The sequence below is a fragment of the Taudactylus pleione genome, unplaced genomic scaffold (assembly GCF_031769625.1).
Source record: "Taudactylus pleione unplaced genomic scaffold, aTauple2 ptg003390l, whole genome shotgun sequence".
Lineage (NCBI taxonomy): Eukaryota > Metazoa > Chordata > Amphibia > Anura > Myobatrachidae > Taudactylus > Taudactylus pleione.
In genome coordinates, this window is record NW_028287741.1 from 4332 (window position 1) to 19265 (window position 14934).

General features: G+C 56.8%; 1 protein-coding gene across 1 annotated transcript in view; it reads left to right on the forward strand.

Moving 5' to 3' along the window:
* Nucleotides 1–330: 330 nt before the first annotated feature.
* The window catches only part of PHKG2 (phosphorylase kinase catalytic subunit gamma 2), a 51044-nt gene continuing 36440 nt past the window's right edge, over nt 331–14934 (forward strand). The window contains exon 1 of the mRNA XM_088466520.1: nt 331–536. Coding sequence (XP_088322646.1) covers nt 442–536 — 95 coding nt within the window. The 5' untranslated portion in view covers nt 331–441. The remainder of the gene's footprint in view (nt 537–14934) is intronic.

Sequence of the window (14934 nt, forward strand, 5' to 3'; positions counted from 1 at the left end):
CACACACACACACTGACATCACACACACACACTGACATCACACACACACACAGTGACATCACACACACACACACTGACATCACACACACAGTGACATCACACTCACACACTGACATCACAGTGACATCACACACACACACACTGACATCACACACACACACTGACATCACAGTGACATCACACACACTGTAGGGATTATACTCTCCCGTTTGTGTAAAAAGACCGTAATGTAGCTCCGCCCCCTATACCGCTGTGACGTGGGGTCATGTGATGCGTGTTCATATCACATGACTGAGTGTGAGCAGGAAGTGCATACACGTTGCCTGGTAATATGGGCGGAGTCAGTGTATGACGTAATTTCCGGTGAGCAGATAACCGTACAGATGACGGAACAGTAAGATCTCGGTGTTGCGGGAGCTGCCGGTACTGTGACGTCACACCATGACACGTGACCTGGAGGCACGGGACGAGCTCCCGGATTGGGCCGGAGCCAAAGAGTTCTATCAGAAGTATGACCCGAAGGAGATCATCGGCAGGTGAGAGGGCGGGGCACCGACAACGATGGGAGGGGAGTGGCCATGTACCCTGACACCCTGAGTGGTAGTCGCATGTTACCGGGGGGCGTGTCCTGTATGTAGGGAGGAGCCATGTACCCTGACACCCTGAGAGGTAGTCGCATGTTACCGGGGGCGTGTCCTGTATGTAGGGAGGGGCCATGTACCCTGACACCCTGAGAGGTAGTCGGATGTTACCGGGGGCGTGTCCTGTATGTAGGGAGGAGCCATGTACCCTGACACCCTGAGAGGTAGTCGGATGTTACCGGGGGCGTGTCCTGTATGTAGGGAGGAGCCATGTACCCTGACACCCTGAGAGGTAGTCGGATGTTACCGGGGGGCGTGTCCTGTATGTAGGGAGGGGCCATGTACCCTGACACCCTGAGAGGTAGTCGGATGTTACCGGGGGGCGTGTCCTGTATGTAGGGAGGAGCCATGTACCCTGACACCCTGAGAGGTAGTCGGATGTTACCGGGGGGCGTGTCTTGTATGTAGGGAGGAGCCATGTACCCTGACACCCTGAGAGGTAGTCGGATGTTACCGGGGGGCGTGTCTTGTATGTAGGGAGGGGCCATGTACCCTGACACCCTGAGAGGTAGTCGGATGTTACCGGGGGGCGTGTCCTGTATGTAGGGAGGGGCCATGTACCCTGACACCCTGAGAGGTAGTCGGATGTTACCGGGGGGCGTGTCCTGTATGTAGGGAGGGGCCATGTACCCTGACACCCTGAGAGGTAGTCGGATGTTACCGGGGGGCGTGTCCTGTATGTAGGGAGGGGCCATGTACCCTGACACCCTGAGAGGTAGTCGGATGTTACCGGGGGCGTGTCCTGTATGTAGGGAGGGGCCATGTACCCTGACACCCTGAGAGGTAGTCGGATGTTACCGGGGGGCGTGTCCTGTATGTAGGGAGGGGCCATGTACCCTGACACCCTGAGAGGTAGTCGGATGTTACCGGGGGGCGTGTCCTGTATGTAGGGAGGGGCCATGTACCCTGACACCCTGAGAGGTAGTCGGATGTTACCGGGGGGCGTGTCCTGTATGTAGGGAGGGGCCATGTACCCTGACACCCTGAGAGGTAGTCGGATGTTACCGGGGGGCGTGTCCTGTATGTAGGGAGGAGCCATGTACCCTGACACCCTGAGAGGTAGTCGGATGTTACCGGGGGGCGTGTCCTGTATGTAGGGAGGAGCCATGTACCCTGACACCCTGAGAGGTAGTCGGATGTTACCGGGGGGCGTGTCCTGTATGTAGGGAGGAGCCATGTACCCTGACACCCTGAGAGGTAGTCGGATGTTACCGGGGGGCGTGTCCTGTATGTAGGGAGGAGCCATGTACCCTGACACCCTGAGAGGTAGTCGGATGTTACCGGGGGGCGTGTCCTGTATGTAAGGAGGGGCCATGTACCCTGACACCCTGAGAGGTAGTCGGATGTTACCGGGGGGCGTGTCCTGTATGTAGGGAGGGGCCATGTACCCTGACACCCTGAGAGGTAGTCGGATGTTACCGGGGGGCGTGTCCTGTATGTAGGGAGGGGCCATGTACCCTGACACCCTGAGAGGTAGTCGGATGTTACCGGGGGGCGTGTCCTGTATGTAGGGAGGGGCCATGTACCCTGACACCCTGAGAGGTAGTCGGATGTTACCGGGGGGCGTGTCCTGTATGTAGGGAGGGGCCATGTACCCTGACACCCTGAGAGGTAGTCGGATGTTACCGGGGGGCGTGTCCTGTATGTAGGGAGGGGCCATGTACCCTGACACCCTGAGAGGTAGTCGGATGTTACCGGGGGGCGTGTCCTGTATGTAGGGAGGGGCCATGTACCCTGACACCCTGAGAGGTAGTCGGATGTTACCGGGGGGCGTGTCCTGTATGTAGGGAGGAGCCATGTACCCTGACACCCTGAGAGGTAGTCGCATGTTACCGGGGGGCGTGTCCTGTATGTAGGGAGGAGCCATGTACCCTGACACCCTGAGAGGTAGTCGCATGTTACCGGGGGGCGTGTCCTGTATGTAGGGAGGGGCCATGTACCCTGACACCCTGAGAGGTAGTCGGATGTTACCGGGGGGCGTGTCCTGTATGTAGGGAGGGGCCATGTACCCTGACACCCTGAGAGGTAGTCGGATGTTACCGGGGGGCGTGTCCTGTATGTAGGGAGGGGCCATGTACCCTGACACCCTGAGAGGTAGTCGGATGTTACCGGGGGGCGTGTCTTGTATGTAGGGAGGGGCCATGTACCCTGACACCCTGAGAGGTAGTCGGATGTTACCGGGGGGCGTGTCTTGTATGTAGGGAGGGGCCATGTACCCTGACACCCTGAGAGGTAGTCGGATGTTACCGGGGGGCGTGTCTTGTATGTAGGGAGGGGCCATGTACCCTGACACCCTGAGAGGTAGTCGGATGTTACCGGGGGGCGTGTCTTGTATGTAGGGAGGGGCCATGTACCCTGACACCCTGAGAGGTAGTCGGATGTTACCGGGGGGCGTGTCTTGTATGTAGGGAGGGGCCATGTACCCTGACACCCTGAGAGGTAGTCGGATGTTACCGGGGGGCGTGTCTTGTATGTAGGGAGGGGCCATGTACCCTGACACCCTGAGAGGTAGTCGGATGTTACCGGGGGGCGTGTCTTGTATGTAGGGAGGGGCCATGTACCCTGACACCCTGAGAGGTAGTCGGATGTTACCGGGGGGCGTGTCTTGTATGTAGGGAGGGGCCATGTACCCTGACACCCTGAGAGGTAGTCGGATGTTACCGGGGGGCGTGTTCTGTATGTAGGGAGGGGCCATGTACCCTGACACCCTGAGAGGTAGTCGGATGTTACCGGGGGGCGTGTCTTGTATGTAGGGAGGAGCCATGTACCCTGACACCCTGAGAGGTAGTCGGATGTTACCGGGGGCGTGTCCTGTATGTAGGGAGGAGCCATGTACCCTGACACCCTGAGAGGTAGTCGGATGTTACCGGGGGGCGTGTCCTGTATGTAGGGAGGAGCCATGTACCCTGACACCCTGAGAGGTAGTCGGATGTTACCGGGGGGCGTGTCCTGTATGTAGGGAGGAGCCATGTACCCTGACACCCTGAGAGGTAGTCGGATGTTACCGGGGGGCGTGTCCTGTATGTAGGGAGGAGCCATGTACCCTGACACCCTGAGAGGTAGTCGGATGTTACCGGGGGGCGTGTCCTGTATGTAGGGAGGAGCCATGTACCCTGACACCCTGAGAGGTAGTCGGATGTTACCGGGGGGCGTGTCCTATATGTAGGGAGGAGCCATGTACCCTGACACCCTGAGAGGTAGTCGGATGTTACCGGGGGGCGTGTCCTGTATGTAGGGAGGAGCCATGTACCCTGACACCCTGAGAGGTAGTCGGATGTTACCGGGGGGCGTGTCCTGTATGTAGGGAGGGGCCATGTACCCTGACACCCTGAGAGGTAGTCGGATGTTACCGGGGGGCGTGTCCTGTATGTAGGGAGGAGCCATGTACCCTGACACCCTGAGAGGTAGTCGGATGTTACCGGGGGGCGTGTCCTGTATGTAGGGAGGAGCCATGTACCCTGACACCCTGAGAGGTAGTCGGATGTTACCGGGGGGCGTGTCCTGTATGTAGGGAGGAGCCATGTACCCTGACACCCTGAGAGGTAGTCGGATGTTACCGGGGGGCGTGTCCTGTATGTAAGGAGGGGCCATGTACCCTGACACCCTGAGAGGTAGTCGGATGTTACCGGGGGGCGTGTCCTGTATGTAAGGAGGGGCCATGTACCCTGACACCCTGAGAGGTAGTCGGATGTTACCGGGGGGCGTGTCCTGTATGTAAGGAGGGGCCATGTACCCTGACACCCTGAGAGGTAGTCGGATGTTACCGGGGGGCGTGTCCTGTATGTAAGGAGGGGCCATGTACCCTGACACCCTGAGAGGTAGTCGGATGTTACCGGGGGGCGTGTCCTGTATGTAAGGAGGGGCCATGTACCCTGACACCCTGAGAGGTAGTCGGATGTTACCGGGGGGCGTGTCCTGTATGTAAGGAGGGGCCATGTAACCTGACACCCTGAGAGGTAGTCGGATGTTACCGGGGGGCGTGTCTTGTATGTAGGGAGGGGCCATGTAACCTGACACCCTGAGAGGTAGTCGGATGTTACCGGGGGGCGTGTCTTGTATGTAGGGAGGGGCCATGTAACCTGACACCCTGAGAGGTAGTCGGATGTTACCGGGGGGCGTGTCTTGTATGTAGGGAGGGGCCATGTAACCTGACACCCTGAGAGGTAGTCGGATGTTACCGGGGGGCGTGTCCTGTATGTAGGGAGGGGCCATGTACCCTGACACCCTGAGAGGTAGTCGGATGTTACCGGGGGGCGTGTCCTGTATGTAGGGAGGGGCCATGTACCCTGACACCCTGAGAGGTAGTCGGATGTTACCGGGGGGCGTGTCCTGTATGTAGGGAGGGGCCATGTACCCTGACACCCTGAGAGGTAGTCGGATGTTACCGGGGGGCGTGTCCTGTATGTAGGGAGGGGCCATGTACCCTGACACCCTGAGAGGTAGTCGGATGTTACCGGGGGGCGTGTCCTGTATGTAGGGAGGAGCCATGTACCCTGACACCCTGAGAGGTAGTCGGATGTTACCGGGGGGCGTGTCCTGTATGTAGGGAGGAGCCATGTACCCTGACACCCTGAGAGGTAGTCGGATGTTACCGGGGGGCGTGTCCTGTATGTAGGGAGGAGCCATGTACCCTGACACCCTGAGAGGTAGTCGGATGTTACCGGGGGGCGTGTCCTGTATGTAGGGAGGAGCCATGTACCCTGACACCCTGAGAGGTAGTCGGATGTTACCGGGGGCGTGTCCTGTATGTAGGGAGGAGCCATGTACCCTGACACCCTGAGAGGTAGTCGGATGTTACCGGGGGCGTGTCCTATATGTAGGGAGGGGCCATGTACCCTGACACCCTGAGAGGTAGTCGGATGTTACCGGGGGCGTGTCCTATATGTAGGGAGGGGCCATGTACCCTGACACCCTGAGAGGTAGTCGGATGTTACCGGGGGGCGTGTCCTGTATGTAGGGAGGAGCCATGTACCCTGACACCCTGAGAGGTAGTCGGATGTTACCGGGGGGCGTGTCCTGTATGTAGGGAGGAGCCATGTACCCTGACACCCTGAGAGGTAGTCGGATGTTACCGGGGGGCGTGTCCTGTATGTAGGGAGGAGCCATGTACCCTGACACCCTGAGAGGTAGTCGGATGTTACCGGGGGGCGTGTCCTGTATGTAGGGAGGAGCCATGTACCCTGACACCCTGAGAGGTAGTCGGATGTTACCGGGGGCGTGTCCTGTATGTAGGGAGGGGCCATGTACCCTGAGAGGTAGTCGGATGTTACCGGGGGCGTGTCCTGTATGTAGGGAGGGGCCATGTACCCTGAGAGGTAGTCGGATGTTACCGGGGGCGTGTCCTATATGTAGGGAGGAGCCATGTACCCTGACACCCTGAGAGGTAGTCGGATGTTACCGGGGGGCGTGTCCTATATGTAGGGAGGGGCCATGTACCCTGAGAGGTAGTCGGATGTTACCGGGGGCGTGTCCTATATGTAGGGAGGGGCCATGTACCCTGAGAGGTAGTCGGATGTTACCGGGGGCGTGTCCTATATGTAGGGAGGAGCCATGTACCCTGACAACCTGAGAGGTAGTCGGATGTTACCGGGGGCGTGTCCTGTATGTAGGGAGGGGCCATGTACCCTGACACCCTGAGAGGTAGTCGGATGTTACCGGGGGGCGTGTCCTGTATGTAGGGAGGGGCCATGTACCCTGACACCCTGAGAGGTAGTCGGATGTTACCGGGGGGCGTGTCCTGTATGTAGGGAGGGGCCATGTACCCTGACACCCTGAGAGGTAGTCAGATGTTACCGGGGGGCGTGTCCTGTATGTAGGGAGGAGCCATGTACCCTGACACCCTGAGAGGTAGTCAGATGTTACCGGGGGGCGTGTCCTGTATGTAGGGAGGAGCCATGTACCCTGACACCCTGAGAGGTAGTCGGATGTTACCGGGGGGCGTGTCCTGTATGTAGGGAGGAGCCATGTACCCTGACACCCTGAGAGGTAGTCGGATGTTACCGGGGGGCGTGTCCTGTATGTAGGGAGGAGCCATGTACCCTGACACCCTGAGAGGTAGTCGGATGTTACCGGGGGGCGTGTCCTGTATGTAGGGAGGAGCCATGTACCCTGACACCCTGAGAGGTAGTCGGATGTTACCGGGGGGCGTGTCCTGTATGTAGGGAGGGGCCATGTACCCTGACACCCTGAGAGGTAGTCGGATGTTACCGGGGGGCGTGTCCTGTATGTAGGGAGGGGCCATGTACCCTGACACCCTGAGAGGTAGTCGGATGTTACCGGGGGGCGTGTCCTGTATGTAGGGAGGGGCCATGTACCCTGACACCCTGAGAGGTAGTCGGATGTTACCGGGGGGCGTGTCCTGTATGTAGGGAGGGGCCATGTACCCTGACACCCTGAGAGGTAGTCGGATGTTACCGGGGGGCGTGTCCTGTATGTAGGGAGGAGCCATGTACCCTGACACCCTGAGAGGTAGTCGGATGTTACCGGGGGCGTGTCCTGTATGTAGGGAGGAGCCATGTACCCTGACACCCTGAGAGGTAGTCGCATGTTACCGGGGGGCGTGTCCTGTATGTAGGGAGGAGCCATGTACCCTGACACCCTGAGAGGTAGTCGCATGTTACCGGGGGGCGTGTCCTGTATGTAGGGAGGAGCCATGTACCCTGACACCCTGAGAGGTAGTCGCATGTTACCGGGGGGCGTGTCCTGTACGTTGGGAGGAGCCATGTACCCTGACACCCTGAGAGGTAGTCGCATGTTACCGGGGGGCGTGTCCTGTACGTTGGGAGGAGCCATGTACCCTGACACCCTGAGAGGTAGTCGCATGTTACCGGGGGGCGTGTCCTGTACGTTGGGAGGAGCCATGTACCCTGACACCCTGAGAGGTAGTCGCATGTTACCGGGGGGCGTGTCCTGTACGTTGGGAGGAGCCATGTACCCTGACACCCTGAGAGGTAGTCGCATGTTACCGGGGGGCGTGTCCTGTACGTTGGGAGGAGCCATGTACCCTGACACCCTGAGAGGTAGTCGGATGTTACCGGGGGGCGTGTCCTGTATGTAGGGAGGAGCCATGTACCCTGACACCCTGAGAGGTAGTCGGATGTTACCGGGGGGCGTGTCCTGTATGTAGGGAGGAGCCATGTACCCTGACACCCTGAGAGGTAGTCGGATGTTACCGGGGGGCGTGTCCTGTATGTAGGGAGGAGCCATGTACCCTGACACCCTGAGAGGTAGTCGGATGTTACCGGGGGGCGTGTCCTGTACGTTGGGAGGAGCCATGTACCCTGACACCCTGAGAGGTAGTCGGATGTTACCGGGGGGCGTGTCCTGTATGTAGGGAGGAGCCATGTACCCTGACACCCTGAGAGGTAGTCGGATGTTACCGGGGGGCGTGTCCTGTATGTAGGGAGGGGCCATGTACCCTGACACCCTGAGAGGTAGTCGGATGTTACCGGGGGCGTGTCTTGTATGTAGGGAGGGGCCATGTACCCTGACACCCTGAGAGGTAGTCGGATGTTACCGGGGGCGTGTCTTGTATGTAGGGAGGGGCCATGTACCCTGACACCCTGAGAGGAAGTCGGATGTTACCGGGGGCGTGTCCTGTATGTAGGGAGGGGCCATGTACCCTGACACCCTGAGAGGTAGTCGGATGTTACCGGGGGCGTGTCTTGTATGTAGGGAGGGGCCATGTACCCTGACACCCTGAGTGGTAGTCGCATGTTACCGGGGGCGTGTCCTGTATGTAGGGAGGGGCCATGTACCCTGACACCCTGAGAGGTAGTCGGATGTTACCGGGGGGCGTGTCCTGTATGTAGGGAGGGGCCATGTACCCTGACACCCTGAGAGGTAGTCGGATGTTACCGGGGGGCGTGTCCTGTATGTAGGGAGGGGCCATGTACCCTGACACCCTGAGAGGTAGTCGCATGTTACCGGGGGCGTGTCCTATATGTAGGGAGGGGCCATGTACCCTGACACCCTGAGAGGTAGTCGCATGTTACCGGGGGCGTGTCCTATATGTAGGGAGGGGCCATGTACCCTGACACCCTGAGAGGTAGTCGCATGTTACCGGGGGGCGTGTCCTGTATGTAGGGAGGGGCCATGTACCCTGACACCCTGAGAGGTAGTCGCATGTTACCGGGGGCGTGTCCTGTATGTAGGGAGGGGCCATGTACCCTGACACCCTGAGAGGTAGTCGCATGTTACCGGGGGCGTGTCCTGTATGTAGGGAGGGGCCATGTACCCTGACACCCTGAGAGGTAGTCGCATGTTACCGGGGGCGTGTCCTGTATGTAGGGAGGGGCCATGTACCCTGACACCCTGAGAGGTAGTCGCATGTTACCGGGGGCGTGTCCTGTATGTAGGGAGGGGCCATGTACCCTGACACCCTGAGAGGTAGTCGGATGTTACCGGGGGGCGTGTCCTGTATGTAGGGAGGGGCCATGTACCCTGACACCCTGAGAGGTTGTCGGATGTTACCGGGGAGCGTGTCCTGTATGTAGGGAGGAGCCATGTACCCTGACACCCTGAGAGGTAGTCGGATGTTACCGGGGGGCGTGTCCTGTATGTAGGGAGGGGCCATGTACCCTGACACCCTGAGAGGTAGTCGGATGTTACCGGGGGGTGTAGCCTGTATGTAGGGAGGAGCCATGTACCCTGACACCCTGAGAGGTAGTCGGATGTTACCGGGGGGCGTAGCCTGTATGTAGGGAGGAGCCATGTACCCTGACACCCTGAGAGGTAGTCGGATGTTACCGGGGGGCGTAGCCTGTATGTAGGGAGGGGCCATGTACCCTGACACCCTGAGAGGTAGTCGGATGTTACCGGGGGCGTGTCCTGTATGTAGGGAGGGGCCATGTACCCTGACACCCTGAGAGGTAGTCGCATGTTACCGGGGGCGTGTCCTGTATGTAGGGAGGGGCCATGTACCCTGACACCCTGAGAGGTAGTCGCATGTTACCGGGGGCGTGTCCTGTATGTAGGGAGGGGCCATGTACCCTGACACCCTGAGAGGTAGTCGCATGTTACCGGGGGCGTGTCCTGTACGTAGGGAGTTGCCATGTACCCTGACATCCTGAGAGGTAGTCGGGTGTTTCCGGGGGCGTGTCTTGTATGTAGGGAGTGGCCATGTACCCTGACACCCTGAGAGGTAGTCGGATGTTACGGGGGCGTGTCCTGTATGTAGGGAGGGGCCATGTATCCTGACACCCTGAGAGGTAGTCGGATGTTACCGGGGGGTGTAGCCTGTACGTAGGGAGTGGCCATGTACCCTGACACCCTGAGAGGTAGTCGGATGTTAACGGGGGGCGTGTCCTGTATGTAAGGAGGGGCCATGTACCCTGAGAGATAGTCGGATGTTACCGGGGGCGTGTCCTGTATGTAGGGAGGGGCCATGTACCCTGACACCCTGAGAGGTTGTCGGATGTTACTGGGGAGCGTGTCCTGTATGTAGGGAGGAGCCATGTACCCTGACACCCTGAGAGGTAGTCGGATGTTACCGGGGGGCGTGTCCTGTATGTAGGGAGGGGCCATGTACCCTGACACCCTGAGAGGTAGTCGGATGTTACCGGGGGCTGTAGCCTGTATGTAGGGAGGAGCCATGTACCCTGACACCCTGAGAGGTAGTCGGATGTTACCGGGGGGCGTAGCCTGTATGTAGGGAGGAGCCATGTACCCTGACACCCTGAGAGGTAGTCGGATGTTACCGGGGGGCGTAGCCTGTATGTAGGGGCCATGTACCCTGACACCCTGAGAGGTAGTCGGATGTTACCGGGGGCGTGTCCTGTATGTAGGGAGGGGCCATGTACCCTGACACCCTGAGAGGTAGTCGCATGTTACCGGGGGCGTGTCCTGTATGTAGGGAGGGGCCATGTACCCTGACACCCTGAGAGGTAGTCGCATGTTACCGGGGGCGTGTCCTGTATGTAGGGAGGGGCCATGTACCCTGACACCCTGAGAGGTAGTCGCATGTTACCGGGGGCGTGTCCTGTACGTAGGGAGTTGCCATGTACCCTGACATCCTGAGAGGTAGTCGGGTGTTTCCGGGGGCGTGTCTTGTATGTAGGGAGTGGCCATGTACCCTGACACCCTGAGAGGTAGTCGGATGTTACGGGGGCGTGTCCTGTATGTAGGGAGGGGCCATGTATCCTGACACCCTGAGAGGTAGTCGGATGTTACCGGGGGGTGTAGCCTGTACGTAGGGAGTGGCCATGTACCCTGACACCCTGAGAGGTAGTCGGATGTTAACGGGGGGCGTGTCCTGTATGTAAGGAGGGGCCATGTACCCTGAGAGATAGTCGGATGTTACCGGGGGCGTTTCATGTATGTAGGGAGTGGCCATGTACCCTGAGAGATAGTCAGATGTTACCTGGGGGCCGTGTCCTGTCTGTAGGGAGGGGCCATGTACCCTGACACCCTGAGAGGTAGTCGGATTTTACCGGGGGGCGTGTACTGTCTGTAGGGAGGAGCCATGTAGTCGGATGTTACCGGGGGCGTGTCCTGCATATAGGGAGGGGCCATGTACCCTGACACCCTGAGAGGTAGTCGGATGTTACCGGGCGGCGTGTCCTGTATATAGGGAGGGGCCATGGCGGGGAGCATTGGTTGTGCGTGATCCTGTGCTGATATTGTCACTCTGGGCTTGTTTGGTCTGGCGGTGTTTCTGTCCGCTGCAGCATGGGCGCCTCCATCTTGCCTCTAGCCTTGTGATCTAATCACCCTATCCTGGTGGGTCACATGCTCTCTCTGGCCTGTCACAGCGGAGCACTAGGTATTTAAGGGAGTTGAGAGCTCTTTCATTGTCAGTGCAACGTGTTTCTCAGCCGCCGCTGAGAGAGAGTTCCTGTGCTTACTTACTGCCTGTTGGATATTTGCCTTAGCCTGCTTACCTGACCTGCTCAGTACCCTGCTGGAATCCTCTGCTTCTTCCTATTGCCTCTCCCTTGCCTGAGCACCTGTGTCAGCTGTTACCCTGCACCCTGCCTCCACTTGCTAATCCCCTGGTCATTATCCATTCACTTCAACCTGCAACTCACTACAGCCTCACAAGACCCGGATTACTGGACTGCACCTATCTGACACTACCTGGACTTTTACTCATTGCTTCGCCTCAGTTCCCATTTGCACTTTAGTGCCATCCCTGGACTTTATATTCTCCCATTGTTTATGTCTGCCAAAACACTTATTAAAAGTTCCACGTTTTGGTTTAAATCTGCTTCTGTGTCTGCTCCTATCAACACCCCGGGCCCACAACAAAACCAAAACATCACACATACCATCTGGTGAGGCAGAAGACTCAGACCTCTCTCACTCTGACATATCATCTGGGGAGGCAGAAGACGCAGATCTCTCTCACTCTGACATACCATCTGGTGAGGCAGAAGACTCAGACCTCTCTCACTCTGACATATCATCTGGATAGGCAGAAGACACAGACCTTTCTCACTCTGACATATCATCTGGTGACACAGAAGACACAGACCTCTCTCACTCTGACTCTGACATATCATCTGGGGAGACAGAAGACACAGATCTCTCTCACTCTGACATACCATCTGGGGAGGCAGAAGACGCAGACCTCTCTCACTCTGACATACCATCTGGGGAGGCAGAAGACGCAGATCTCTCTCACTCTGACATATCATCTGGGGAGACAGAAGACGCAGATCTCTCTCACTCTGACATATCATCTGGGGAGGCAGAAGACACAGACCTCTCTCACTCTGACATATCTTCAGAGGGAGGCAGAAGACACAGATCTCTCTCACTCTGACATACCATCTGGGGAGGCAGAGGACACAGATCTCTCTCACTCTGACATAACATCTGGTGAGACAGAAGACGCAGATCTCTCTCACTCTGACATACCATCTGGGGAGACAGAAGACACAGACCTTTCTCACTCTGACATATCATCTGGTGACACAGACGACACAGATCTCTCTCACTCTGACTCTGACATATCATCTGGGGAGGCAGAGGAGACAGACCTCTCTCACTCTGACATACCATCTGGGGAGGCAGAAGACGCAGATCTCTCTCACTCTGACATATCATCTGGGGAGACAGAAGACGCAGATCTCTCTCACTCTGACATATCATCTGGGGAGGCAGAAGACGCAGACCTCTCTCACTCTGACATATCTTCAGAGGGAGGCAGAAGACCCAGATCTCTCTCACTCTGACATAACATCTGGTGAGACAGAAGACGCAGATCTCTCTCACTCTGACATACCATCTGGGGAGGCAGAGGAGACAGACCTCTCTCACTCTGACATATCATCTGGGGAGGCAGAAGACGCAGATCTCTCTCACTCTGACATATCATCTGGGGAGGCAGAAGACGCAGACCTCTCTCACTCTGACATACCATCTGGGGAGGCAGAGGACACAGACCTCTCTCACTCTGACATAACATCTGGTGAGACAGAAGACGCAGATCTCTCTCACTCTGACATACCATCTGGGGAGGCAGAAGACACAGACCTCTCTCACTCTGACATATCATCTGGGGAGGCAGAAGACACAGACCTCTCTCACTCTGACATATCATCTGGTGAGACAGAAGACGCAGGTCTCTCTCACTCTGACATACCATCTGGGGAGGCAGAAGACACAGACCTCTCTCCCTCTGACATACCATCTGGGGAGGCAGAAGACACAGATCTCTCTCACTCTGACATATCATCTGGGGAGGCAGAAGACACAGACCTCTCTCACTCTGACATACCATCTGGGGAGGCAGAAGACACAGACCTCTCTCACTCTGACATACCATCTGGGGAGGCAGAGGACACAGACCTCTCTCACTCTGACATATCATCTGGTGAGACAGAAGACGCAGACCTCTCTCACTCTGACTCTGACATATCATCTGGGGATACAGAAGACGCAGATCTCTCTCTCTCTCTGACATATCATCTGGGGAGGCAGAAGATGCAGATCTCTCTCACTCTGACATATCATCTGGGGAGACAAAAGACGCAGACCTCTCTCACTCTGACATATCTTCAGAGGGAGGCAGAAGACACAGACCTTTCTCACTCTGACATATCATCTGGTGACACAGAAGACACAGATCTCTCTCACTCTGACTCTGACATATCATCTGGGGAGGCAGAGGAGACAGACCTCTCTCACTCTGACATACCATCTGGGGAGGCAGAAGACGCAGATCTCTCTCACTCTGACATATCATCTGGTGAGGCAGAAGACGCAGACCTCTCTCACTGACATATCATCTGGGGAGGCAGAAGACGCAGATCTCTCTCACTCTGACATATCATCTGGTGAGACAGAAGACGCAGATCTCTCTCTGACATACCATCTGGGGAGGCAGAAGACACAGATCTCTCTCACTCTGACATACCATCTGGGGAGGCAGAAGACGCAGACCTCTCCCACTCTGACATATCATCTGGTGAGGCAGAAGACGCAGACCTCTCTCACTGACATATCATCTGGGGAGGCAGAAGACGCAGATGTCTCTCACTCTGACTCTGACATTCCATCTAGGGAGGCAGAGGACACAGACCTCTCTCACTCTGACATACCATCTGGTGAGGCAGAAGACACAGATCTCTCTCACTCTGACATATCATCTGGTGAGGCAGAAGACACAGATCTCTCTCACTCTGACTCTGACATACCATCTGGGGAGACAGAATACACAGACCTCTCTCACTCTGACATATCATCTGGGGAGGCAAAAGACACAGACCTCTCTCACTCTGACATATCATCTGGGTAGACAGAAGACGCAGATCTATCTCACTCTGATATATCATCTGGGTAGACAGAAGACGCAGATCTCTCTCACTCTGACATATCATCAGAGGGAGGCAGAAGACACAGATCTCTCTCACTCTGACATACCATCTGGGGAGGCTGAAGACGCAGATCTCTCTCACTCTGACATATCATCTGGGTAGACAGAAGACGCAGATCTCTCTCACTCTGACATACCATCTGGTGAGGCAGAAGACGCAGATCTCTCTCACTCTGCATTTAAAGTGCTATACACTCATAGATCTGTACAGGCTATACACTTATAGATATGTACAGGCTATGCACTTATAGATATGTACAGGCTGTGCACTTATAGATCTGTACAGGCTATGCACTTATAGATCTGTACAGGCAATGCACTTATAGATCTGTACAGGCTATGCACTTATAGATCTGTACAGGCTATGCACTTATAGATATGTACAGGCTATGCACTGATAGATATGCACAGGCTATGCCCTGATAGAGATGTACAGGCTGTGCCCTGATAGAGATGTACAGGCTGTGCACTTAT